Below are 27,689 nucleotides of genomic sequence, written 5' to 3' on the forward strand. Positions count from 1 at the left end.
GAGCCAGACCACTGCCCTACCAAACAATATGAGCCCCCGCATGATCAACAAATGGAGGCTTGAGATTTGCTCCATTTACTTCACATTAGCAAGTGTCTGGTCAGTGCTACAATAATAGTTTTGACTACAAAATGCAATTATATTTTTTTAACAAAATTCTGCTAAGATTTGTGCTCTATTAGAGATAGAGATACACAAACTAATTGGCCAATATTAGCCTGCTAAAGATGGAGGTTAATAACTAACAACACACTGCAGTACAGAATTGACAAATAGGTCAGACAAGATTTAAAAGTGTCTGCAGAAAATTATTGTCAGGGTTTAAAAACTCCTAAATATTAATACTGATTTCAGGCTACAGCTTTCACATCCAATTCCAAAGTCTAAATACTGACTCGTCAAATGAACTTCCATGATCAAGTTTATTTACTGTTTAGTGTAAATGTCAGAATACTCGATTGCTAGATTTTGTCCCCATTAACTGTCCAACAGTAAAGTCATTCATCAAGGAAAACTACATGATTTAAAAGCAACAGAGATGCTGCCCTACAGTCTGTCTTGGCTTGCTTCAGAACCTGATATAATGTTGACTACTGTCTATAAATATCACAGCCTGGAGCGGGGATAAATAAAAAAGCCCATGCATGCATCCAATAGCCACCTGATCCCAATAATGCAAACAATCCTTTTGCTTCCAGGACCATATTGTTCCCACATAACCCCACTACACAATCAACATCTCCAACAGCACTCCCACAGGACACCTCGGGGAACAAGGTAGTCGGCCTTTCCAAATCCACACAACACATGAAGCAAAGAAAAGAAACCCATCATCTGGAAGAGGGCAAAACCAGCTAACTGCTGTGAATATGGGCTTTTACTATTGTCTCAAGCTTCCCATCTACTTAACAGCTGACTGAAGTTAAACCCAAAGGTCTAGCCAGCCATTTAAACCCTGTCCTGCACCTTTCCATTCTCTGGTCCACTTATCCTTGTCTCGGTTGAGACGACAGCTTGTCACTCTCTTGTCCTTCACCCAGACTTGGCTGCTCTGCTCTGCTGGCCTCCTGCTCACCTCAACCAAACAGACCAGAGCACAGCGTGGCAGCATCCTGGCACTTAGCGCACACACGAAAACCAGACAGAGGTTTAATTCAGACAAACGCTTCCTACTTTATGTGTGTGTGTCTCAGAGGGCAGGAAGTCCGCGCGGTAATAGGATGTTCCTCGCTAGCTTTGTAATGTCTCAAAGAACTGGGTTAGAGGCAAAACATTAAAAAAGCACCAAGTTATATTGAATATTCTAATGCTATTTTGATGTTTGAAGTATTTCATATATTATCATATCATATTCACATTTACATAATACTCAAATTGCATACTGCAAAGATGCTACATGTGGACTAAAATGCCTAATTGTGGATTTTAGAACTGAACAATTGCTTTATTGATCAGTTAGTCCATTGTTTGCCAACTGGAGGAGTCAGGAAAATGATTAATAAGATAGGAAACATATCTGCTACACAAAACTCTTTATTTTTTTCAGACTTTCCTCTAATCTTAGCTTTTCTTTTGTGCTACAGAATAATTTTTCTCTGCAGGTCTTGGAAATCGTTCAGTTAAAACAAAAGCTTTTTTCACTTTTTGACAGGCTGCAGGTACACATGGCTTAGTTTTAAGGAATGCACAATCCATAAAAGGCTGGAAATCACTGCACAAATTTGTTGTGATTAACTATTTCATGATTTTTCAAGCATAATCACCTTTTCTTAATCTTATAAAACAATATCTATATGGTTAGACTATAGTCATTAGTGTTGGACTGATGGTCAAACATACTGGAGAGATGCCCTAATTAGAATCCAGTGAACGAGACAGATGAAACAATTAATCGAGTTCATAACAATGACTGCTCACTCAACATGAAAGCAACTCAGCTTTTTGGATCAGTGGTAACTGTTTAAGCATTATCTTTGAGTTTTGTTTTGTTAGTTAAATAAAAAAAATTCATGTGAACATTTTATAGACCAAACATAGCACACTAACAAAATAAGTGTAATCAGCAAGAAAAACCATCACCACTAGCAGTCCTAGTGGAATTAGTGAAGATGCACATACATCTGTATTAATTAACACAACAACAGCATCCCTGGGCAGTCAATCATGTGTTTTAAATTCGGCAGCCAAGCACCTTTACTGTGGGGTGGTATTCATGTAAAGTGGCAGTCAAGTGTTGAAATACAGCCAATCTACATCTTTTTATGCAAAGGATAATCTGTAATCAGACAGCCAATCGTGTAATCTGACATCAGACAGCCAACACATTTAATCTCATCAGCGGACTGAGGGGATTATGACGGTCTATCACTGTCTACACTCATCAGATCATTGTATGCTTTGCTTTGCTACAGGACTGACAAAAAGACGTTGCAGTGATGAGCTAAAACACTTTTACCAAGCAAGTAAAGAACTAGTTTAACATATTTAATTCTGGTTGAAACTCTTGTGGACTTGACTCATTAGGGTTTGGATATTGTAACATCATGTTTAACTCAAATTGATGTATATTAAATATCTACTAGTTAACTGTCATCTCCAGAGGTTTCATCCATTTTTTCCCTGTATCCTAAAGCTTTTTTGGAGTTATAATTCACTCATTAAAGTGGTTGTGTATGAGATTGTTGTAAAGTAAAGGCCATTACAAAAAAAAAAAAAAATTTTTGATCTAGGGCTTTACACATAATTAAGCTAAACTGCAAACTGCTCACAGTGTGGGATAAAACCATAATACTCTGATGAGTACATAAATTCCAATTCTTGAAAGAAATTTGGCATAAACAACAAAAAATAATCAGCAAAAATGCAAAACATTTACTCATTTAAATGTTTTCAATGAGAAAATGTACTGCTTCTCTCTCTTCATGTGACTGTAAGTTTGATATGTTAAGAGACTTCTCCCCAAACAGGCATTTTTTTATAATTACATTGGTTTTGGGAGCTTGTGATGGGTTTTTTCTTGTCACAGCCTTTTTTTAATTTTATACACTAATTAACAAATTAATTATTCAAATAATTGATTAACAAAATGTTTTAATACTGATTTAATAATCAAGCTAACACAGCTTAATCTAACCTTAAATCATATATTAAAGTAAAAATATCTGAATGGAAAACATGAATGGGAGATGCAAGTCCAAAAATAAAAAAAAAATAAAACGCACACACGAAACTGAAATCCTGACAAACCACATCTGTGTTTAATGTGTACACTATTTCCCAATCCCTTCGAATCACAGACAAGCAAACAGTTATCTTTCTGCAGCCACATGGTCATGTTACATCCTAGGGCTGAACAAGCAAAAAAAAAGAAGTAGCAGCTTATTTCAAACTGCAGATACTATTAACCAGAGGAGGATCACATCAGGGAGGTGAAGTACTCCCATCACAAACACACAATATGCAAAGGGGATGATGGCCCACACCCCAAAAACAGGCTGGAGTTCAACATGATGTTGGTTGTAAGTCTAATTTTACCCAAACACTCAGTATGCTGCAAAAAAAAACAGCAGCATCACATTATAATTTGAGACAGGAGCTGATGCAAAAAGAGAAAAGCCCTGTACTCTGACATCTGTACTTAACAAAGAGCAGCAGAAGCTCGTGTTGGAGCGACTTCAATGATAAAAAGCTGTTGGATGAGATGATAAACCACAGGAGGGGAGTGCACAGGAGTCCACATCACATGGAGGTCAAGACAAAAGGCTGCACAACTAGCGACAAACAAGAAGCAGCTGTGAAGTTCATTTTAAGGAGCCCGAGCAGGACGGTGGTCTCTGGCCCTGGGTCTCACCGCTTCTCCCCCCCGCCCTGCTACCGGAACACCTCCTGCCAGCTTCTCTGTGAAACAGGGTGTGACACCGACCAAAAAGAAAAACCATCCAACGTACAACTTCTTAACTTGCAAGTCAAGCTACAGCATCATGTCAGGAGGACGTGGTTTAAAGTTGACGTGTAGCCGTGCAGAGAAGACGGCGTGCCCCCCCCGCCCTGGCCGCCGTGCCCCCCCCCCGCCCTGGCCGCCGTGCCCCGGTCGTGTGTCTGCAGCCTCTCTATTGTTCACCGCTGTCACCGCCGCTAAGGTGCACGGCGGGTTAGCTTTAGCTTTTAGCTTTAGCTTTAGCTTTTAGCTTTTAGCTTTAGCTTCGCCGGCTAACAGCGCAGCTAGCCGCTCGGCTAAAAGGTAACACGGCACCTTTCTCCCACTCGATCTCCCCAAACTCGCCCGTGACAAGAGGCGAAACAAACCAATAAACCCCAACACACGGTCGCTAACACAGTTTGAGTAGTTTGAACATACCCAGAGCTCCGTGCCCCAACTCATTTCGGATTCCTCCTTGTGAGTTCTCCCGGTTTGGACGCAGTTTCCCCGCTCGGACTCTCCCAAACCGCCGCTGGGACTCCGGTTCTCCTGACTGACTGTCTGCCGACGAACACTCCTCCTCCTCCCCCTCCTGCTTCTCCTGCTCCTGGATCAGCAGGGAGGCCCTAATAAAACCAGTAGTCCCAAAACCTCCCAGTGACCAAGAAATAAATAAAGAAAAGTACCAGATAGAAAAGAGATTTAATTATAAGCTCACAAGTTCATCAACAAATTAATAATTAATTTTAGGCTCAGTTGTTTGTTCCCTTTTATTTAGTCTGTCCCAGAACCTATGAGACAACTACATACATCATATGGAGTTTAATAAATAAATATAAATAAATACATTAAGACTGTGTTAGAAAATAATCAGGAATTAGAACTGTAATCTTTATTTATTTATACGTTTTTTATTTCTATATTCATCCGATTTATTTATTTATTTTACACATTTATTTATTTATCTTGACGTACAGTTTGGGCTAGTTTATTATCAAATAGCCTAAGTTCATGAGGGTATTAATTTATTAGTGTTGTCTTTTGTGTCTATCATCATTTTTCCAGTCTAACTTTTAATCATGCATGCTTGTCTAATATTGTGCCAGAATTAAAACTACAGATGTATTTTATTCTTTATTTTATTCTCCCCCTGTTCTTTATTTGAAGCAGCACATCGTGTCATGTCCTCCTGTGTAGGATGTTTTCAATAGTGCTAGAGTTATGGTATAATGGTGTTTATTGTTGAGTTTATTAATAACATCACCGTCCCCTTCTTCTTTTGTTATTGCTCTGCGTGCCTTGCAAATGCTAAAATGTTAATGTGAAATGATCCACATGCTAAAAAGAACAAAAAGTCACTATTTAGTGAATGAACAGGTCCCTCTACAGCTCAGGATGGGTCATCACAGCTGTAGGTAGTTCAGTCTAATCCTCAGGACAGTAAAACCATTTAAACATGGATAATATAGAGTGGAAATGATAAGTTTTGATTGAGAGAAAATTAATCAGCAACATAGATTTAAACCAGTTTCCAGTTAAACACTAACAATTTGATTAGATTTAGTTAGACATGAGAGCAAAGAGAATATGTTGGGGTCAAATCAAATCTTCACATTTGAGATTCTGTAGCCATGAAATTTATATAGAATTAATATAGAGTTAATATTATATTATTATAGGCTTAACTATTACATAATATGCTATTTAAAATATAAATAAACATATTTTAAATATTGAGAATATATAGGCGTATAAAGCAGCATTAAATCAAGTGTAAATTCCCCTGATGTGAGATGTCGCCTTTCGTCTTTGGTTTCCAGAGGCTGGTTTGATTTAACCTTGCACCTTGTAAGTCTGAGGGTGGGGGACTCACCTGTAAGTCGGGGTGACTTTCTGGAATGCGTCTGTCGCGCCGCCATATTGGATCAGGACTTGACTTGTGCCGTCCGCTTCAAGACGCACAAAATAACAGATTTTTGCTGCTTTGGGTTTCTCTGATTAAATAAATAAATTACGAAGCAGATCAATATGGAATAACATGTCACATATATTGTAATATCGTTATTGTTAGGAACATCATGAATCTGATATATCACTAAGTGACAAAAAGTCATGTGTGTTTACATTTTAAAAAAATCATATACATAGGATACTTAAAAATATATTTATTAATCAGGTGGGTCGTTTTAATGGTTAATGCTATCCAGCCCTCTTGTGACACTAATATGACATAGTATATACATAGGCCTGTATAGTATATCAGTGTCAAATTCTACAAAAGATTAGTGTTTTCATAATAAGCATCTGCATTTTTATGTAAACAACTATCCTGTATCTTAAATAAATTTCTGGAATGTGTAACAAACCCGATTATTCGAAAATTATGGACAACAAACTTCCAAACGCAGACTAGATGTGACCCTGACCAAACATGGCGGCCGAGCTGACGCATCGTCACCAATGCACAGAAGCGGGTGACGCGACATAGACGTGCAAATGTATTTCAGGAAATTAAGTTTGTGTATTTTGTTAGGTTAGCCCAGGCTAACACAAGCACAGCTGGAGAGTAGCAGCCTGCAGTGAGTGGTAACATTAGAAGCTGACGGCAAAACTGCGTTTAACCAGCAACCTTGTGGACTGTTGTTAGCCTGCTAGCTAACAGCAGTAGCTCCTGCACATTATAGCCCGCAGGGTCCTGTTCCACTTCGGTTTTCGTTGGGATACTAAACCCCCATGGAGTAGTTCTGGTTCGCTAGATTTTAGCTACTGCAAGTAGTTTAACGTTTTTATCTGTATTTACAGCAGAAGGACATGTATCGCTGCATGGCAAGGTAAAAGATTTTCCATTCACAATCATCCATTCATCTACGGTGACTTAAAGTGTTCAGTGCATGTGAACGACCTTTGGACCACATTTGTTTTTCTATCCAGTAACAATATAATTTATCGTCAACACGTTAATTTAGTGCAAATCCAGTTCCCTGTGTGTGAAATCTATTCATATTTGTGTATTTCAACAATAAGAGCAAAATGTGTCTGTGAGTCTTTATGTTAGCTCGTAGCCTGTTCCATCATTTATGAACATGCATGTTTCCAGTTTTACTGGGTTCAAACTGTTATAAACCAGTGATTTAATTTAAAGTTCAGTATCTAAGTAAAGTACTGAAAGTTGAATCAGAAACTACCAATAGGAAATAATTAGTATTAGTACATTAAAATAAAAAATATAATGTAAATAAGTGAGTAAATGTTAAAGTAAGTACACTGTAAACACATTATAATTTAGAATATGTACTAATTTATTGTATTAGAAGGATTGTGTAGCATTCACTGCAGGTGTTTGGCATGAAAAAAAATATTTGGCGTAAATTAAATATTGTTTTCTAAACATTTTTGTGCCACTGTGGTTTTATGTAAAAATTTGTAGAGTATTAACATATCTAGAACAATAGTAGGTGAGCAAGTCATTAACGTTGTATGAACCCTGTGTTGCAGGTTGGCTGAGCAGTGGTGGCAGCGCTCAGTCCGTCAGATGAGCTCTGCAGCCAGGAGAAGGAGACCGCTGCACAGTGCCTTCCCGGTGCTAGAGCAGCCACTCCAGCCCATCCAACAAAATGTGTTTGAAGCTAATCTCCAAAACAGCAACGCCTGCCTTAAAAAGTATGTTCCACTTTTACCATCCTGTAATGAGCGACCACCTTTGTGCGTAATGGATTCCAAAATAATTTGTACTTGCAGGTCATTCATTAGCAAATCTCATTGTAAGGTTCATAGAGTTGCGTGAGAAGGTGAGGAAAGGTGGAGGGGACGCAGCCATCGCCAGACACACTCAGAGAAACAAAAAACTGCTGGTACGGGACCGTTTGCGTCTTCTGTTGGATGATGAGGACTTTCTGGAGCTGTCACCATTTGCTGGTCTGAGTCTGCCATATGGTGACATCCCTTCAGCTGCCTGCCTGACTGGTCAGAAAACACTAACTGCAGTATCTTTGGTACAAAACAGAGTCTATATAATCTAACTTCAGATAATTACCTCCAGTTTGATGAGATTAATCGGTTTCCTTTATTTATACCAGACAGTTTTCAATCTATCTTGTGACCTTATGTGCCGTATCCAGGTGTTGGTAGGATCAGTGGCCTCTGGTGTGTGTTCATCGCCAATGATGCCACAGTGAAAGGTGGCACGTCGTATCCAATCACAGTGAAGAAGCATCTACGAGCTCAAGAAGTAGCAATTAAAAACCGCCTTCCTTGTGTTTACATGGTTGATTCTGGAGGAGCGTTTCTGCCACTGCAGGTAAGTGTACACACACACACACACACACACACACCTCTACCTCTCTAATTCCCTGTTTGTGTATAATTATCCAGTCAGAGATCTTTCCCGATAAGAACCACGGAGGAAGGACGTTCTATAACGAAGCCATCATGTCTGCCATGAAGATCCCACAGGTAAAGAATTAGAAATAGGCCCAGAAAGAAGGATGAATATAACACAGGCTAGGATTGAAATCATTTGTTTTAGTTAACATTATCAATACACTTTTAAATGGCTCTTTTTTCAAATTGCATTGTTGATATAAAAACAATTAATGATCCTAAAGGTGTCAGTGGTGTGCGGGTCATGCACGGCGGGTGGAGCTTATGTCCCCACGATGGCAGAGGAAGCCGTTATAGTGCACCAGATAGGGACGGTATTCCTGGGTGGACCTCCACTTGTAAAGGCTGCCACAGGGGAGGAGGTCACACCAGAGGAGCTGGGAGGAGCCAGGCTACACTCTGAGTACATCCTTATATCACACAAACCTTAAATACTTCTAAAGACGTATCCTTTTAGATAAGTTGACATCTTCATCTATTCATTTATCGACTGGTTTCAGGGTGAGTGGCTGCGTCGACCATTTTGCCTGGGACGAGAAGGAGGCATTCAATTACATAAGAAACATCGTATCCACCTTCAACTTTGAGCTGCCTGAGGAAGAGGAGGAAGATGAGGAGACGACAGGGAAGAGAAAAGCAGAACAGGAACCTCTGTACAATTCAGAGGAGCTTCTAGGTCTGGCTCCACAGAGTTATGGCTACACTCTGGATGTTAAAATGGTACGGCTTGTAAAAACACATGCAAGGAGCTAGTGGAGGAGTCATAAATAACTTACTATAGAAATCATGATGTAGTTGGGTTGTGGATAAGTCTTCACCGTGCTGTGTTTCAAACATGCTGTTGGTCGTTTTTGTCCAGATCATCTCTCGGCTGACAGACGGGAGCCGCTTCCAGGAGTTTAAAGCTCGCTATGGAACCACACTCGTCACTGGCTTTGCAAAGATACATGGGTAAAAAAAAACAAAAAAACATGCCCATTCTTGTGTTTGTAGTTGTGATAACTGAAGTTAAGTTAAATGGCATCAGACCAGTGTTACCAAACTTAAAACTACATAAGGAACAAGTAACAAGATTATAAACCAACAAAGGAAACAGGCATCATCCATTAGAGGCCATAAAAGACTACTGTAGCCTATAAGCTTCACTTGGGAACTGTTAGTGGCTTTAAATTACTGTACCTCACTGGGTCAATTCATTGAATTCTACTGTTCTGATATCTCTGTACTTGTAACCAATAATTACAATTACTTTAACTTTGTTAGTGATGCCAGCACTTGGAGTTGAAGTTTTCTGTCTGTTGACTCAGCTACAGCATCAGCGTCTTCAGCTGCTATTATTTGCCACAGACTAGCATGGGTTTTAATTTAAGAATGTATTATGTGGGATCCAGGTCTAGTCAATGTGTCTTTACTTTGTTAGCCATCTGGTGGGGATAGTAGCCAACAACGGAGAGCTGTCATACCAGGCCACACTGAAAGGAAGTCATTTTGTCCAGCTGTGTGATCTGAGAGACATCCCACTGCTGTTCCTGCAGAACACAGCACCTACACCAGCCTCGACACCGTCCATAACACGGGTATTTGATCCCAGTAACCCACATTAAAGCCGGTGTCACTCAAAAATATAATTTCGTTTTACTTTAGTATTATGTATCTGTGTGTCTCCTTCGCTCCTCCAGGCAGTGATGAACAGCAACCATTTAAAGGCTCAGGGTTCAATGATGTCTGCCGTCGCGTGCGCCTCCGTCCCCAAAATCACTGTTGTGATCGGTGGTTGTCATGGTTCTGACAGCTACGCCATGGTGAGAGACCTCGTATGAAATAAATAAATATGACTGTCCTGAGGTTAAAGCTCCAAGTTTAGGGTTTTTATATTTAATAACATTGTTTTCAAGATCTAGCAATTCTTTGCATTACTTGCATCTTGTGCAGGAGAGGAAGATGTGATTGATGATCCCTGTTCGCAACGGTCAAGACACTTACACCCAGGACATGTCACCAGCGCTCACATCTGGGTCACCTTCGTATGTGATCCTGAACTGATTCATATGCGACCGGTGTTAGAACACTGTGATCTGATTCGTGTCTTTTGGTTTGTTCGTTTCTTTGTTTAAACGCCTCTGCTCTGGGTGCATGTGCGTATCACCTGTTGTCATCAGTCCGTGTCGGCATCTCACAGTCTGATAAAAATAAACACAAAGGAGTCGGAGGTGAATGGAGAGAAAAGGACGTTTCACACTGTTCAAAGCAGTCGTGAAGGAACATATTCAAGGGTTTTTGAGGAAACTGCAGTTTGACTGTTATGTTTTTGTCATCAAACGCACATGGCTCACATTTCAGTTACATTCACACACGTTAATATTTTGAACCTTGCTTCCTTCTCTAGTGTGGGCGGGCCTTTGACCCTAACTTCCTGTTCCTGTGGCCCAATGCCAGAGTGTCGATGACGGCTCCAGGTCACGCTGGCTCTCTGCTTCCCCCTGATGGTGAGCAGGAGGAGGAGCAGAGGAAGCAGCTGGAAGACAAGATGAACAGGAGGTTAAAGGAGGAGAGCTCAGCTTTCTACTCCTCTGCACGGCTGTGGGACGATGGAGTCATTCTTCCTCAGGACACCAGGAAGGTAGAATAGCTGCACTATTCTGCAGATTACATACATTCAATTTGCTAATGTAATACAAACAATACCTTCCTATTTCCCTTCATTTAATTTTTTTGACATGAATCTGTATCTTTCTGCAGGTTCTAAGAAACTGCCTAGACATCATCAAACAGCAACACTACCAGCTTTCCACAGAAAAGCTGCAGTCAGTACTTCTACGTATATAGAAGCTTTTGTGCTGCTGCTACACACTTCTGAATGCTGCAAATGTCTGTCCATCTCCGAGATCAAACTGGTGCTAAAGGTCATTGGTCGTCTTTACCACTGTGTGCCAATAAACTGTACTAAAATAATTTGTTTGTAGTCACTGTGATGCTAAGTATTATGAACGTCTCAGAATTGTGAATGTGCAACAGGTCTTGTCAGGTAACTGTCTTTCTGATTTCACATTTATGATTTATGGATTTTCAGTGAGCTACTTTCCTAGTTTTAGAAAGTAGTTAGATAGCTACAAGATAATTACAAGTTTTGAGAGATACCAGAACCTTTTTGACTGACTCACTCAAATTGTTACCAACACAGAACGGGCAACACTGACTTTACAGGTTAGGTCTGTGATGACCTGTAACGTGACAAATGACATGTAAAATGGTCATTGTAATTTATTAACACCTTGTAATTTGGTTTCATTTGTAGTAAAGAAGGTTCATATACCTCACACCACCTGTTGCAATAATCTTTAGTTTGTATTTAATTGTATGGATTTGATATTTTAATAAATAAAAATATTTCACTGCAGTAAATCTTTGTTTTATATGAATGTGTTTTAGAAAAAAGCCAAATAAAAGCTTATAATAAAATGCTTATTATCCTACATTATGTGAGTTATCCATACACAATCAATCCAACAATACTGTAATTATTGCAAAATATTTTAGAATTATTTATTTTAGTGATGTAGTTAATTTGTGTACTATTATACTATTACAATCATGCTAATAATATATAATAATAGGGTGTATTAAACAGTTTTTCAAAGAGCTGATGAAGCACTTTTAATATCAAAAAAGAATCACATTAACCACAAATGCACATATTAGTGAAGGGTAATGAACCTATTCATAAACAGAAATTATGTAATTGTACATATTTTTGCAGAGATGAAAGAAGAAGCTTAGAGCTGCAAGCAGACAAGCGTTAAGATGCTCTTAAAGACGAAAACCTTCGGCAGAGCAATGAAACATAATGTCTCAAAAGCCTTTATTCTGATTATTATTATTATTATTATTATTACTTTTTGCTGTGAATATGTATGTGAGTAAACTCACTGATAGAGTCATTGTTGGTTTCCACCTGGGTCAGATCAAGTAGTTCTTCTACCGCTTTGGCAGAAAAAACACTAGTAGGAATACAACAATGAAGATGACAGGTGTATTTTATACTATGTCAGGTTAGGGTGAAGTTCAGAGTCACGGTTTGTACGTGCCATGGAGGGTCACAGGGATGATGGTGTTGACATCCGCCCTGGCCAGCTCTGTCAGTTTCATGGCATCCAGAATCAGCAGGAAGCTGGGTCTCTCTGCACCCGGCTTCACCACGACACTCAGCAGCACGCCTGCAACACAATTTAGGTTTAAAGGTGCACTCCGTAGATCTTTTTGTAGGATATCGCAACGTCTGTGCAAAGTAACTTAGTACATTTACTCAAGTACTGTTCCTAAGTGGAGTTTTTACTTGTATTTTACTTTGTGTGACTGTGTGTTTGTATCTTACCATCGTCCTCCTCTGTGGCTCCAGGTGTCGGTACAAACAATGGTTCTGATGGGTAACACTCCTCCTCCTGCCACACCCAGGTCTCTTTGGTCTGAACGTTCAGCTTGACTATCTACAGCAAGTCAACATGACAAATCACAAATGTGCCTCGTTTGTATATGACCTTTGTCCATTGTCTCCACCTATAAGTGATAAAGGACTTGTACCCTGTCAGGGATGAAGTGGGTGAGTCCAAGTCCGTAGGCAAAGGAATACTTCTTCCCACGATACTGAGAGTAGTTAATCTGTGGAAACTCAAATGCTGAGTGGGAGGAAGAGACATCAAGAAACGTATTACACAAAGACAAGATAAGACGTCTACTGAAGACGTCCTAAAATGTGCATGTTCCCTGTCTCCATTTCAAACGTTTGTTCCCAAATTAAACATTTAAGTTGTAGTTAAGTTGTGTGTGTGTTACCCTGTCTCGGTCCAGAAAAGAGGACTTCGGGTTCGAGCCAGATGGTGCCGTCACTATGAAGAACGGCAGTTGCTGTAGTGTAGGACAGAGATACCAGATTCTTCCCCTGATCCTCCTGAAGAGTTGTTGAGAAGACTCAATAACAATCAACAATTCAGATTACAGAAAAGCAACACGGCTCACTCCTGATCGAATTATTTTTTGTTTATGACTCCAGTGAAAAACCTCAAACACAATTTCAAAATAAAAGTTAATAATAATAAGAATACTATACAACAGTAAACACGTCATTACAATAGTAGTGTTATTAATAATGTCCAGTGTGTGTGTGTGTGTGTGTGTGGGGCACTCACCCGGTGTATATCCAGCGGCAGTACATATCGTCTGACCTCAGGCTGAGGAGCTCTCAGCGCTGCCCTCTTCACCTCCTCCCACTCCCCCTTCAGGTTGGCCAAATACAGGTAGTTATACACAAAGTCATGGCTGCAGAGACACAAGGAGGTCAGCAGGACTCTGTAACAAACACTCACACACACACACACACACACACACACACACTCAGATCCACACTCACCCTTTCCACGTGCAAAGGTCGACGATGACGTATCCCTCGTCTTCGTAGGCATTAATGTGGTGGAAGAGGTTGAACGCGGACGTCCTGAACTTGTGGCTGCTCAAGTAACCTGCTGGATCTTTAGTGGTCAAGTGGAACAATGTCTTCAACACACACACACACACACACACACACACACAGTCATTTTTGTGTCTCTTTGTATTAGTTGTGTAGTTGTATTGTGGTCATTTTGCATCCATCTGTTTCATTTTACATTTTGTGGCCGTACTGCATTGCTTTGTTGCCTTCAGGTATCAGTAGTTAACCTGCATTTGTTTTTTTGGAGTTGTTTGAGTGTCTTGTCGCTGGGTTTTGTATTTTCTATTAGTTGTCATTGTCATTTAGTGGTGGTTTTCTGTCTCTTTAGGTTTATTTTCATTGTCTTTGTGGTCATTTTGCATCGTTTTGTGGTAAATTTGTGTCTTTGCATCAGTTTTTTGTTTGATTGACCTCAGACTAGTCAATTCTTAATCAACCACTGACTGTGTTTAGGGTGGAACTGTTGGGGGGACAATCGGATTTGAAGAGGGGACCTGTGCCATCGTTGACCCCGCTCCTGCTTACCCCCATGCTGTCGTTGGATTCGAAGCAGTCCATGTATGTAGCTCCTCTGATATTCCACAACGTCAGGAATTTGAGCAGGTTGATCTTTACCGGCTGCTCCACAAACACGAAATAGTTGTCTGTCATACCAAAACTACAGACAGAGGAAGAACACGCTTTTTAATTATTGGCTGAGAATCACAGAAACGAGAACTGGTTTGATGGGACTAGGTTTAACCTTTACATAAGTCAGTACCTGTGTATGTAGGAGGGTTTCAGCCTCTCACTGCTGGGTAGCTGAACCACAACCTGTGATTTCTCTATGGGATCTGCATAGTCCAGAAACACACAGAGAAACAGTCAGTCAGTGTGGCAGCTATCTTTTCATTCTGTTTACAGTACTTTAAGCACTGTGCTAGTTTTGTTTCTCTGTTCTCATCTCTATGTTTTTCTTTGTGACCCCCCCTGTGAGTCATTTCAGGCCTTGGACACTGACACAGACTAGTCTGTCTTCCTTTTTTCTCTATGTAGCCTTACTAACTCAAGGCTAAAACTGCATGTGCGTATATTAATACCGTATTAAAATAAACTCCATCTTAACATTGTGAGGTAATAATGTTAAATCAAACAATCTAAGTCACTAATCAGTCAGCTGATCAAACTCACCTTTATGAGCAGGTGGGATCTTGACAATGTTATAAGCCAGACTCATGTTTTTGCCAAAACAGTTTCCGATATTATAGATGGTACCATCAGTGTCAGTGTGGGGGTGGGCAGTCAGCCCGTTCACTGAGAGGTACTTACACAGGTCCACCTAAGATAAAGTAACACAAACAAAACAGCAACTGATGCTGGAGGTTAAAAAGACTTTACATACATACATACATACATTAGATAAATCCTGTAACTGCACGGCCAACAGCAGCGTGATGAACCAATCAGCTCTCACCTTCTTTAGAGTCTCCAGCGAATCAGGATCAACCTTAGTGATGTAATTCGTTTCTGTGACAGCATAGAAGTCTTCACCAATCGGATAGATGTTCACCAAGCAGTTATCAGTCACTTCAGCACCTCTGAAGTAAGTAAAGAATCTAAACGGACAAAGAATAGTGCTGACAGTCAAAACCCAGGGCACGGGGATCCAGTCTTTATGGTGGGTGGCCAAAAAACAGAAATTTAATTTTGCAGAAATTTACTAGACACATCTCAGCATGTATTTCTCTAAAAGCTCCCTACTGCTGCCATTTAACACATTCATATAATCTAAGTTCTATTTTATCTGACTAAAGATTTGGTTACCTGGAGAAGATGTTTTTGCAGGGGTCCGGATAGGCGGCTGTTCCAAACTCAGTGATGACCACTCTGTTCTCCGTCATGGCACGAACATATGAATCGGACCTGATGAACCTGCAAACAGAGAACTGTTATTCCACAAGCAGCATCCTTTCTACCTACATTTGTTATATTTCTTATAAGATCTGTTTGCTAGAATGAACTGGAAACAAGAGCATAACAATAAAAGTCTTGTTCTTACTTTCTGTAGTATGTAACCTGACCATTCTTCAAGTCGAACTTGTGCACGAGAGCTAGTCCATCAAACATGTGGTGGAAAGGCTCATCTCCCACCTCGAAAAGACCCGGACCCATCCTGAGTAGACTGCCGCCCAGCCATGATGGTACAACACCTGCACACAAGAACATGCATAACAACATAAATGTACAATATACTGTATAATATGTAAATTAGTTGCAGGATATTTGAAGCAAGGTCCCCCTTTTCCCCAGAACCAAATCTGCAGTACGCACTAAGCTAAGTAGTGAGTCATCATTAGTGGCCTAAACAGGAATTTAACTTGTAGATTGTTGTACAAGCAACATTAGAGTATTGTGTGAAGTATTGTGGTTCCACCTGTTAAACTGTTAACAAGAAAATTAAGTATAAGAAAGCACCTGTGGCGTAGTTGTGTAAATGTTATTTTACGGTATATGGAAAAATGCCAGGAAACATACAGACTTTCTGACCTGTGATCTTAGCAGGTATCGGTTCTGTCAGTTCCTCCACTGACTCAAAGATCTTCCTGTAGCCTGCAGCAGGATGCTCCACACTGAGAGGAATAAAAAATCATGGACAAATAAGCAGTAGGAAAGTTATGAAAGCTGATAAAATATAAAATGCAAACAACTTTCTAAATGATCAGTTGGGATTAGAAACTTTATTTTTACATTATCATTAAAAACTACTACCCACTATAAATCTGAGGACTGCAAATGAAAGTTATTTAACCAAGGTGTCCTTTCTGAGTGTGGACATCATTATAATGTATAATGTTGTCAAATTGTGTTCGTTTGTTTTTCCCCTCCCAACTTTGCCCAATGTCAAATCTCCATAGCTGACTCATAATGAAACCACTGAGACAGAAAGCTGCATCCTTGAGAAACTCTAAACGTGAGGCACTAAAATAATCGTCGATCCTCAAATATGAGCGAGAAGAGAACGGGAACATTTTACTCACCGACTCACCATGCTGCTTTATGTTTTGTACACGCTCTGTACACACAAGTTCTTCACCAAAGAGACTCTGGGAAGCATTTAAACCACAGAATTCCTCTGGTGAGCAATGGAAACTGGGCTCCTCCTCTCCCTCAGCCACATCTTTCTTTCATTCTGCCCTCCCCTTTTCCATCTCCCTTCTTCTCTGCTATCCTTTAATGCCTTTTGCTACCCCTTTGCTCCTTCTTTTCTACCACCTCTACTCTTCATCCTTCGCTGGACTGAACAAGCCATCTTTGTCTCACCCCTTTTCAGCTATCTGGCCCTCGGCTCCATGCAGAATGTTCTCCAGGCCCCAGAACAAACTCTTTGTCAACCTGGGAACACAAACACTCACACAGCTACAAATAATGTGACTCGAACTGATATAGTCAGCCTGAAGCCTGCAGCAGCGTGTTGGTGTAAGAACAGTATTAATGCAAAAAGAATCCTGTCTAATTAGTTCCAGACAACCTCATTAAAAACAAACTATTAAACTGGTTAATTCTGGAGGGAGACACAGCAACAGAGGAGAGAGAGAGGGAGGAAGTCTTTTTGTCCTTTTGTAACTCCCTTTTTGATCATGTGACTGAATGCTTTATAGAAGGATTAAAGTGCCAATCTAAACTTACACAAAGGTAGAATGACTGGTGAAATATGATTTTTAAAAACAGTGTAAGGATGTGAATGACTTTATACTGTGATGGATAAATGAACGGGACAGAGCATCTTGAAAACAGCAGGGGTTGCGTTGTTCCAGGTGTGCAGTGATCAGTACAAACCAAAAGTGGCCCAAGAATGGGCAGGTTACTGTTGTGGCTGATTAGTGTGTGTGTGCAAACAATGTCAAACAGAAACAGGTAAAAAAGTCATATAAATAAAACAACTTAACAGGTTTATTTCCCAGGAATTTGCATAGTAAACAATGGGAGAGGAACTGTGTCGGCATACAGTCCGCTCCTCTGTACAAGTCTCGAAAACACTGCTGGTGTGATCTGAGGTATAGACAAACACATCAGGAACAACTAAAACTTCATATTACCAAAGATAAGATAAAAAAGGACCTGACATTATGAGTGAACTTTGTTTCCTCAGACACTTGACATCATATGGATTCTTTATGGCACCTCAGCGTACCAACGACCTCTTGGCATCGATCACTGAAAGTAGCAAATGACACTAGAGTTCGTTTAAAAGAGATTTAAACAATTAATGTGACAGATGCCAAGAAGAGAAGTCACATGACTTCAGAAATGCTGCAGCAACCAGAATATATGACAGATGTCTAGGAAAAGCTTCTTCAGGGAGTTTCATATGTATAAATTAAGCCTTCTGCTGATTGACATTAGCTTGGTGGCCATTCACAAAACACAGTGCAAAATATCTCTCTCTACAGGAGACGAAGCAGAAATGTGTCCAACATGAGACACAAACAAGAAGAAACAGAGGGAGAGGTTTTTCCAAATCGGTCATACACGGAAAATCTCAAATATTTATCATGGAAAACCTAAAACCACAGAAGATGCTTAAACAACAGAAGCAACAGACACACATCAGTGTTAAAGCAAAGGACAAAAGGTCACAAAAGGATCAACTGACTTTAAAACAACGTGATAATCTATGATCTAAACTGCTGAGAAAACAACACAAAACAACTAAAACAACAATCAAAGCAAAGTCATATGTAGCACTGATCCCAATGTCACCATTCATATAAATTAATCTATAACCTAAATATTCCCATTTTGGACCAATGATCACAGAATTGCATATTTTACTCCCAACATGCACCAACACACACACTGCAGGTCAGTATCAGCTAGAATTAGAGGAGGAAGGTGACAAGGAAATGGTTAAATGAACACAGACACACAGACACACAGACAAAGAACTGCTTCATAAAAACTCCTGTCTCTTAAATTTGAACACTAAATAATGTAAACTGCTCTAAGGAGCGGATTCTTTCCATCTAACTTCATCGTACTCAGCTGTCAACACACATCACAAATATACACACAAACACACCAACACATTAACCACTGTAGAAGTCTCCCGCCCTGCATGAACCATCGATAACACACAGATGAGACATAACAGGAATAAAAATGTTTCCAATGTAACAAGAGATAAAAAGGTTGCAAAGAGTGAAGAGGTTTTCAAATGTCCTCTTAGGAGTGCAGTGTCTGTGCAGAAGAACAGGAAGTAAAGATGTTGGCTTCTACAATGGTGACGGTTTAGTTCCTGATGCTGAAAACTTTGGTCTTCTTGATGCTGAGGAGAGCAGGTTTAATCTTCGGCTTATTGTCGGTCTTGTTATCCTTGTCTGCGGAGGGGAACCGACGACTGTAGATGTCTGGGTACTGTTTCTGAAACTAAAGCAAACACAAACTCATCAGTGACTCAAAAGTTATTCGGCTGTGTCTGAAATAAAATAGTCCACAGGGGTTCTCGTGAACTGTCCAACTGATCATCTGTTAGTAAAACAAAAAACTTCATGTAAGTTCAAGCACGTATGAAAACAAACTAAACAAAAATATGACCCTGCTATAAAACCTGTGGAGACAGATACCTGGTTACAACAGAAGCAAACATGTATCAGACAGTAGACAATAAAATCAATATTGAAAATTATTATAGAATACTAATGGTGAAAACCTGGGTGATGTAGGTGACGCAGCTGACACACGTTCAACCAAAAGGAAAACAAACAAGCTATGAGGTTGGATAAGGTGAGGATACCTGCTTCAGTCTCTTGCGCCTGTCCTTCTCACTTATGTTTTGGTCTGTCAGCAGGATCTCCAGTAACTCCTCCATGGCTTTCTGAGAGGACTCCACTTTTTGTTGCTCAAACTCAGCTCCACTGATCTGACGGCAGAATGCATACATCGGCATTGGAAGGCAAACTGCATTGCTGGCATCAACATTAGAAACACCGTCGATTGGGACCTGGATTGGAAAAGTTTAAAAAAACAAAAACAAAACAGAACTTGTCTTAGACATTTGATTCAGATGACACTCAAACTACACACTGATGGCTAATTGAATTATTCAGCTACTCTATATTCGTCTGCTGTTTCCTGTAAATTTTACAACCTTGTAAAATTTTCTCATCATGATTTCAATTTATTCAAGACACTGTCATCAAGCTAGAAACACTAATATGTTTTGTTAGTTTCTACTGGTAACTATTACCTGACAGCATTTCAACAATCAAAAGCAAAGTAAACTTCTGTTTCCAGCTTGACCGAAATGGTAAAGTGTTAGCTGAGACTGCCACAGTTGCCAACACTGTTGTGATAATGGTCAATAGACCGGGTCCAGGTTCTGACACTGCCATGAAAATACCATAACGTTTGTAGTGTTAAATAAATAAATGTAAATTCTACTTTAAGTATAAATCTATTTGGCCTTTCATACCACCTTCTATTGTATTATATTGTTGGTTAATGTATGTAATTTGTTTGTGGATGATTTACCTGTACCATGCGCAGGTACTGTATGTGGTCACTGATAGCACTGCGCAGGTACTCTGGGACTGAGAGGATGCTTTGTTGGTGGTCCATTAGAAATGACACCAGTCTGGTAGCTAACAGCTCGTCCAAATCACACTCCTCGGCACTACCCAGAACACAACCGGAAAAAGTGTGAACCATCTGAAACAAGGATCACAGGAAACAAGCATCGGAAAGACGTTAGCAATAAAGTAGATCCAGATTAATATTGCTTGTTAGTTCTAAAAGGATGTTTGTTACAACAGGTTTGCTTCTCACCAGTGTTCGAGTACCGATAGCGGGGTGGAGGCGAGGCATGTCCACGTTCTGGCTGATGCGCGACATCATCCTCATGAGGAGCTGTAACTTCCTGCGGCAGGCAGGGGGCAGGAGGAGGGTGCAAAGCTGCAGTGCCTCAATAGCTACCCGCTCACAGTGAGGCTGGAGAAGACCTATATACACAGTCATATAGGAATGATCACAGAGGCAGGTGATTCCTGTACTGATGTCAGCACAGAAACAAACAGCAGTAGATAACTCATGACCACATTCATCCATCACTGCAGCATCACACTGACTAGATAAGACAAATGATGGATGAGTGGATGGATGAATGACAAGATTAATAAACTGACACTACGGTGAAAGATGAGTCATGGAAAATGAATAAACATCATTTTATATAGAGTATTATTCTATTAGCTCCGTTTCCAACTTCATAATCCAGGACTGCGTAATACACATCAAGGTCCTGCATGCGTATTTCCAGGACGTCTTCACGTCTAAATCTACACTCCAGTACTGAGCAGCACCACAGCTTGGTCATGTTTCATGAATGGATCACAATTCACTGCACACGGTGGTGGCTCAGGGCTACCTGGGTTAAAGCACTATGGTAACATCTTGTGACCAGAGTCCTGTCTCAGTTTGTTAAATGATGCAAGAACTGTACCTTTAAGTCCTCAGGTTCTTTGAGCAGACCATTTATCATAGCCATAAAAGTAGATTTTATTTCTTCTATCACTAATACAGCCACAGCTTTATAGGGCTGCATGGCATATATTACTGAATTTACATGGTGGTATTTACCTGTGGCCCATTATTAAGATCTTATTTTAGCTGAATGCATTTACTTGTACATCAAACGAGTGAAATATTTTTTATCAGTCTTCATCAGGATCACTCTTCTGAATTCAACAGCACATGTACACTAGTAGTGGTTAGATGTTAGATGGGATTAGTTTCATTACACATGCACAAACAAGCAGACACACAGGTAGAGGGGAGAAGGTCTTACTGTGCTCAGGTTTGGATTGGGGGGGCTGGGAGTTGCTGGTGGGCACACAGACAGGCGGTTTGAACAATGAAACATGTCGAGACGGCTTGGATAGATCCAGTGAGCTGAGGCAGCGCCGGACAACAGCAGGTGCATGGAGTGTCGTAAGATTAGAGGTACTGCATGCGGGTCTAGGCCCAGCAGGTCCTGTAGCAGCATGAGACCCTTGTGCTTTGGCTACAGCAGATGAAGAGAAGGTGGAGACAGAATGATAGGAAGTAGAGGGGGGGTGGCAGGACAGCAACGAAAGAGGATGTGAAGCTGAAGAGGAGAAATGCTGGTCTGCAGGTGCAGGTGCGTTCACATTGAGGCAACTGGCTGCTCGTCCCTGCCACGCAGTCTCGTTGACATCTTCCTCTCTGGTTTCTATGACAATGTCCAGACAGCTGCCTACGCTGCGAGGACGCAACCTCTGAGAGCCTGACAGTCCAACCATAGGAACTACAGACAGCCTTTTTCTGATTGTACCTGCTGAAACATTCTGTGAAGTAATAGGAGTAGCTCTGGATACAGATGTGATGTCAGAACTACTGGGTGGTGTTGTGATGGAGGGGCTGTCCTTGCTCATGTTGCTATATGCACCAGATACTAGGCTGTCACTGGACAGAAACAGCTGTTGCCGTGTGAGAGGCGCAGAGTCATCAAGGATGGTTTCCAGTGAGCAACTCCTGGTTTGAGGTTTTGTGGAAATAACTGTACTCAGGTTTGAGCAGCTACCTCCTAACTGGCTGTCACTAGCACCACCTGCTTTCAGTGCTGCTAGTCGTGACTGAAGTTTTCCACCAAGCACTTCTCTCATTGGTGACTCTGTCTCATCACATGTCCCCTGTCTGATCAGTGACAGAAGGAGACACTCTGTGGAGCGAAATGAAGTCTTTGCTGGAGGGGGTACTGAGGGGAGATCAGGCTTCTTGCGTTTTCCACGCTGGTGCGAAGTGGACGCTGTAACATATCCACAAAACACTGAGAGCGGATGCAGAAAGAGAGAGAAAGGGAGGGCAAAGCATCGCAAGCAGAGCGTCAGTGCAAGCAGACAGCAAAGGGGAGGGAAAGAATTAAGTTAGTTCAAACCTTTCCTGTACATAAAAAACCATCAGCTGGTCACAGACAACACATAACAAGCATCCACCAACAAATACAGTATTGCTGCTCTTATCATTGTTAGGACTCCACAAGTGACAACAACCAAAACCTCTGTTAGGGGTCAAAAGGTACTGTTAAGAGGTTATAGCAGACAATCACTTGGCAGAAACAGAACATCAGGTCTGAGCAACAAGATCGAGAAAAAAAAGACCGAAACACATTCTCTCAGTGTTTAAGCATCATTTTCTTTCTACAGCTAAATTCAGTTAGCTGTTTTTTAAGTAACAAGTCCACCTACCCAGGATGTTGATAAATAGTTCATACAGTTCGTATGTGAGTAAAGGCTGTGGAAGGCTGTAGAAGTAATCAGACACTGTTTTGAAGACATCTCTCTCAAAGCCAGGATAAGATGGTTGTGCGCTGTCATACTTTGGCCCTGAAAATATACAGCAGGTTACTGCAGACTATAAGGATATTTGAAAAGTTAGACTTCTTAAATTACATTTATTAACTTAAATATAGTTCAAATATGTCTGCTGCAAATTTGTGCAGTTGTGATCAGTCCAATAAACAAAACAAAATGCTGAATTTGATATTTTCAGTGGTCAATTCTTTTAATTGTTCATGAAGAACTGAGGTGCCCCAGTAGCTTGCTGCTACTCACAGTTAGCCAGGCTCTTCATTGCAGACAAAACCCAATGTGGAAGGTCATCTAAAAAAAAAAGAATTGGCAGGTTAGAATATTAAAAGTTACAGTATAGTGTACTATTTGCAAGCAGCAATACATACAAATAGTTTATGTATTATGGTGTCTGTTGATATTTTGTGGATTACATTTCTTTTTAAGGGAACAGGAAACAATACATGAAGAGAACCACCAATATCACTATAATGATTTTTGTGCTTGCTCGTGATGTCAAGATTTTTTGTTGATAATGTGGTAATACACATACTGGTCTTGTCATCGAGTGTGACCACTCCATGCTTGTTGACTTTGGTCATATTATGGATGATGTTCTGTGGGTTTACATAACGTTGATCTAAAACTGCATCAAGAGATGTGATACCCAGGATCCTCTGCAGGCTGAAACACAACACACAAGCATTAATTACTGGGAAACAAAATCTTCATCCACTTTCTGGACTTCTGTCTTTGCTTGTACCCTAAACAACCGATTTGTTCTTTGTTCTCTTGCACAGGCCATACAGTCAATGTATATAAAACAAAAAATAAACTATTATCAAAAGGTTCAATATGTGTGTTTTACTGTGTCAGCGTGATGTCCCTCCAGATGTCATGCTCATCCTCCACTGTCAGCTCTCGTCTCTGTACCTGCTGCTCTCCTGCTGGTTGATTCTCTCCCTCTCCCTGTGTCTGGAGTGCAGGATCGACATTTTCCTGGCAGGAACATAAAGAACATAAACCACCATCACATAATGCGTCTTTCTCGCATTTAGACTGCACTGTATCTTTTGTACTGTTTGACTTGAAAGAACCTAACTACGTTTTGTATTGAGTAGTGTTCTGTATAGTTAAATCTGTATAGTTACGGTGTACACAAATGAATATACCAATCTAACTCACCAGCATTTCCTTCTCATGCTTTTTGATACTCTTAAACTTGAAGAAACCCTCCTTGTCCCTCAGTGAAGGTCTTTTCTTCATGGAGCTAGGGCCCAAAGCTGGAGCTGGACAGGGAATGGGCTTCAGAGGAGAAGTGGATGGGAATCTGGAAAATAGAGGGTCATGGTCTTCACACTCAGCATCAATGTTTAAACATTTTTCAATATATTTCTACATAAATTTAAAAAGTGAATCTCTCAATTATCTATTGACCTGTACAACATGTTATTGTCCTCCAGATCCTCTGTTCCCCAGCGACCCTTCACATCTTCAATAACGTGGTTCTTCAGAAACTTCTTCAGGAGCTGCACTGTCTGCTGTCTGGTGACATCAGGTCCAAAGTTGATGTTGCTCTGGAGCAGCTGATGCAGCCAATCCACAGCTGCAGAGGCCATGAAGCAGGAGGAGTGGTGCCTGAAGTTTTGTCTGTGTTTCCTGAGCGGCATCCCAGCCCGAAAGAGCCGAGTGACTTCATTCCACTGTAAAAGGACAAAGACAGAGTTTAGTACAGACTAATCTGTCCGGCAAGATGACCATATGTTGCTGCTGGTTTTTAGAATGCAACTAAATATAACAACAATAACAGACTAATAATGTAGAATATTTTTTCCATCAATGAAACATCACAATATACAATATAAACATGTGCTGCTTGAAGCTGATGTCTTCAAATGTTTTATCTTGTTTCATCAAAGCCCAGACTACATAAAAAAATTCAGTTTACAATGATATATGAAAAACATGATTTCTGTGGATCACGCCATTTCTTGCTGTTTAAAGATTTTTAAATGCCAGATTCAGTTGCTTTACTATTTAATACAATTGTTATTTGGATATACTTGTGTTTTCTGAACCTTTAACTTGGAAAAAATAAATCAGACTAAAAGATTAAAATGATTTATATTTATCTAAATACACAAATAAATATAAAAATATAACATTTAATTCAGGCTGACATGTGTCTGGTCTTTAGACTCTATAATCGGGATTAGTTACGTTAATTAAGTAGCTAGCTACGTTACTGTAAACAGGAGTAATAAAATGGGGTGCTAGCTCAAGAAAGCACAGTCGTTTATTTTATTTATTACTGTGAGGTTGTCCTGAACAACACTACACATATAGAAAACAGCCAAACATAATGTATAATAGAAATATTGCCTCTGAACATACTTTTCCACATGAATTAGTCTAGCTAGCTGTTAGCCACCTCTAGCTAACTAGTGCTAGCTAAAGATCAGTTAACGTTAACTCACCAGCTTTGTGGCTCGGTACGGTCCAGGGGTGATGACATGCGAACTCATATTTATTACAGGAAAAGCTGCACTGAAATATTTCCCTTCATCCGAAACGACAAGAAGTCCAAACAGCCATTACTCGAGGAAGAACTTGTGGATGTTTAGCCAGCAGCTTCTGAACGGCTCCATTCAGCTGCTTCTTCGCCGTCTGTTCAAAATTACGAGCCGCCTCGTCTCGGCTCGGGATTGGTCGACGCCGGGGTCACATGACCAGCCGGGGCCGGAAGAGGGTGGAGGATCAAAACAACCTGAGGGCAGAAGAAAGTGACTCTTTATTGTTATTAACCGATAAAACTTAATTTAAATGTACTACAATGCACAACAGTATCATGCACTTTGATACACCTGCACCGTATAATAATAATGAATACTTATTATCTCCCCCTTGGTTATTTTACATCGTGAGTCTTGTAAGTTTTATAATCATGTAAGGCAACACAGCACACTAGTGCTGTATAATCTTACTACCAGGCTCTCCTACACAAATTTATTGGACAGATAAACTACTTATCTTCTTAAAAATAGGACCACAATACATTATAAACTGTGAGACTGTGTAAAACTCCAGAGGTAAAGAAGTGCTCCTGGGTCTACAAATATCCATATTATGCATATATCAAGTGCCAATTGTACCAGCTCAAATGTTAATATAACAGTGAGTGTGCTACCAGAAGATCTAATTTGCCTCTGTGATGTTTTCTTCAGAGCAGCTGTGTGCTCCAATTTACAGTAAAGGAAATGCAGCTGGGGAGTCAGCTCTATTGTACTCACCAAATACACACATTGAATTTACATTAGCATATCTTCACAGGCAAGAATAGTATGGTGGAGTCAGACAAAAGACAGTGGAGGTATTTCAAAGGGATAGACCCTGGGAGGTGGGGTTGACTAAATCCTGTGGATATGCTAATGTCTGTGCTGGGAAAAGAAAAACCACCCTGAAGGATTCTCACAGTTACTTCTATGTGTAGTAAATGGTCTCAAACTAACAAGAAAAAAGTCCAGTAGCCATGTGTCACCTTCTAGAAAATCTCACCTAAATGACTGGAATGTTAGTGAAATAATGTCTGCACACAGTTTCTCACATGCTGGCAAATTCAGACTTACTTGCTTGCTCTGGCAGTTTACTCATCAATACAGTGAAAAGTCTCCACTACAAGTATTACACAACCACAGGATGGATGGATAGATAGTCCTCTTAAAGTCCACAGAGACTTTGCAGAATTTCATAGATAGATATGCAATGTAATGTAACCCACCTGTAGGCATTTTGAGTGCTGTTTCAACATATGTCATGTATAATCTTATTAGATTTTCTACTAAACAAATTACTGCACTTTTAAGGGTAGTTTGGGTGATTGATGTACGGAACAACATCACATTCTCCTGCTTCCAATTTCTTTTATAATGATTTCAATCAAAAAATACAAAGAGTCACAGCCATGTTCTGGAAGACACTGTGTAGGACATTTCATAGTCTTTATACCTAATACCCTCAAAAAAGTTACTCAAGATACCCAGGTTACTAATAACCTCAATCTATCCAAGAGATTGGTACAAAACAGTTGAATTCCTTGGCAAGACTCCCCTCAGCGGGTCATAATGGGGACCTTCCGTTTGGAAATATGTTGTAACCGCAAGATGCCATGGGTATTTGTCAAGCTTAAACCTAATCAATAAGAATATAATATAATATAATATAATATAATATAATATAATATAATATAATATAATATAATATAATATAATATAATATAATATAATATAATATAATATAATATAATATAATATAATATCTATACTTTTATACTTCCTTCCATTTTTCTACTTTTATTTAAGTAAAATAATGAATGCAGGACTTTTGCTTGTAACATAGTGTTTCTACACTGTGCACTGTTCCCATCATTTTATGCACCAGGTCATGCACTGCTGCTGCTGTTTACAAATGTTTTCATCTAAATTATAACTAACTAACTTCCTAAAGTTATTATTACGTTTTGTTCCCATTAAAAGAACAAAACAGTGACAACTCATTAATGTAAAAC

General features: G+C 40.0%; 4 protein-coding genes across 6 annotated transcripts in view; 1 reads left to right on the top strand and 3 right to left on the bottom strand.

Annotated features, from left to right (window-relative positions):
• Nucleotides 1-4,505, bottom strand: part of fnbp1l (formin binding protein 1-like) — a 37,016-nt gene extending 32,511 nt beyond the window's left edge. For both annotated transcript variants that reach the window (XM_026346480.1, XM_026346479.1), the window contains exon 1: nt 4,358-4,505. In XM_026346480.1, coding sequence (XP_026202265.1) covers nt 4,358-4,381 — 24 coding nt within the window. In that variant the 5' untranslated portion in view covers nt 4,382-4,505. The remainder of the gene's footprint in view (nt 1-4,357) is intronic.
• A 1,870-nt stretch (nt 4,506-6,375) lies between these two features.
• Nucleotides 6,376-11,251, top strand: si:ch211-198n5.11 (methylcrotonoyl-coenzyme A carboxylase 2). Its single transcript, XM_026346412.1, has 12 exons — nt 6,376-6,750; nt 7,415-7,579; nt 7,686-7,882; nt 8,038-8,216; nt 8,291-8,371; nt 8,524-8,702; nt 8,800-9,019; nt 9,159-9,250; nt 9,720-9,876; nt 9,979-10,101; nt 10,686-10,919; nt 11,039-11,251. Exons 1-12 carry the CDS (start codon nt 6,731-6,733, stop codon nt 11,123-11,125), a joined length of 1,734 nt encoding a protein of 577 aa, XP_026202197.1. The 5' UTR covers nt 6,376-6,730; the 3' UTR covers nt 11,126-11,251.
• A 930-nt stretch (nt 11,252-12,181) lies between these two features.
• On the bottom strand, nt 12,182-16,921 carry LOC113152601 (retinal Mueller cells isomerohydrolase-like). Its single transcript, XM_026345951.1, has 14 exons — nt 16,799-16,921; nt 16,308-16,390; nt 15,820-15,970; nt 15,585-15,692; nt 15,235-15,376; nt 14,952-15,099; nt 14,542-14,614; nt 14,307-14,439; nt 13,704-13,846; nt 13,483-13,612; nt 13,130-13,244; nt 12,878-12,972; nt 12,672-12,783; nt 12,182-12,513 (listed from the first exon to the last, which is right to left on the bottom strand). The coding sequence occupies exons 1-14, from the start codon at nt 16,807-16,809 to the stop codon at nt 12,368-12,370; spliced, it is 1,590 nt and encodes a 529-aa protein (XP_026201736.1). The 5' UTR covers nt 16,810-16,921; the 3' UTR covers nt 12,182-12,367.
• Nucleotides 16,922-17,678: 757 nt separating this feature from the next.
• depdc1a (DEP domain containing 1a) lies at nt 17,679-25,785 on the bottom strand. Of its 2 annotated transcripts, XM_026346354.2 has the most exons (12): nt 25,603-25,650; nt 24,563-24,828; nt 24,311-24,455; nt 23,994-24,124; nt 23,679-23,809; nt 23,390-23,437; nt 23,024-23,161; nt 21,604-22,605; nt 20,586-20,758; nt 20,292-20,468; nt 19,555-19,761; nt 17,679-19,187 (listed from the first exon to the last, which is right to left on the bottom strand). In XM_026346354.2, the coding sequence occupies exons 1-12, from the start codon at nt 25,648-25,650 to the stop codon at nt 19,050-19,052; spliced, it is 2,604 nt and encodes an 867-aa protein (XP_026202139.1). In that variant the 3' UTR covers nt 17,679-19,049. The 2 variants fall into 2 exon arrangements, with proteins under 2 accessions (XP_026202139.1, XP_026202140.1); XM_026346355.2 differs by lacking the exon at nt 21,604-22,605 and having other exon boundaries at nt 25,603-25,785.
• Nucleotides 25,786-27,689: the final 1,904 nt, after the last annotated feature.

Source organism: Anabas testudineus, chromosome 4, assembly GCF_900324465.2.
Source record: "Anabas testudineus chromosome 4, fAnaTes1.2, whole genome shotgun sequence".
NCBI classification, from domain to species: domain Eukaryota; kingdom Metazoa; phylum Chordata; class Actinopteri; order Anabantiformes; family Anabantidae; genus Anabas; species Anabas testudineus.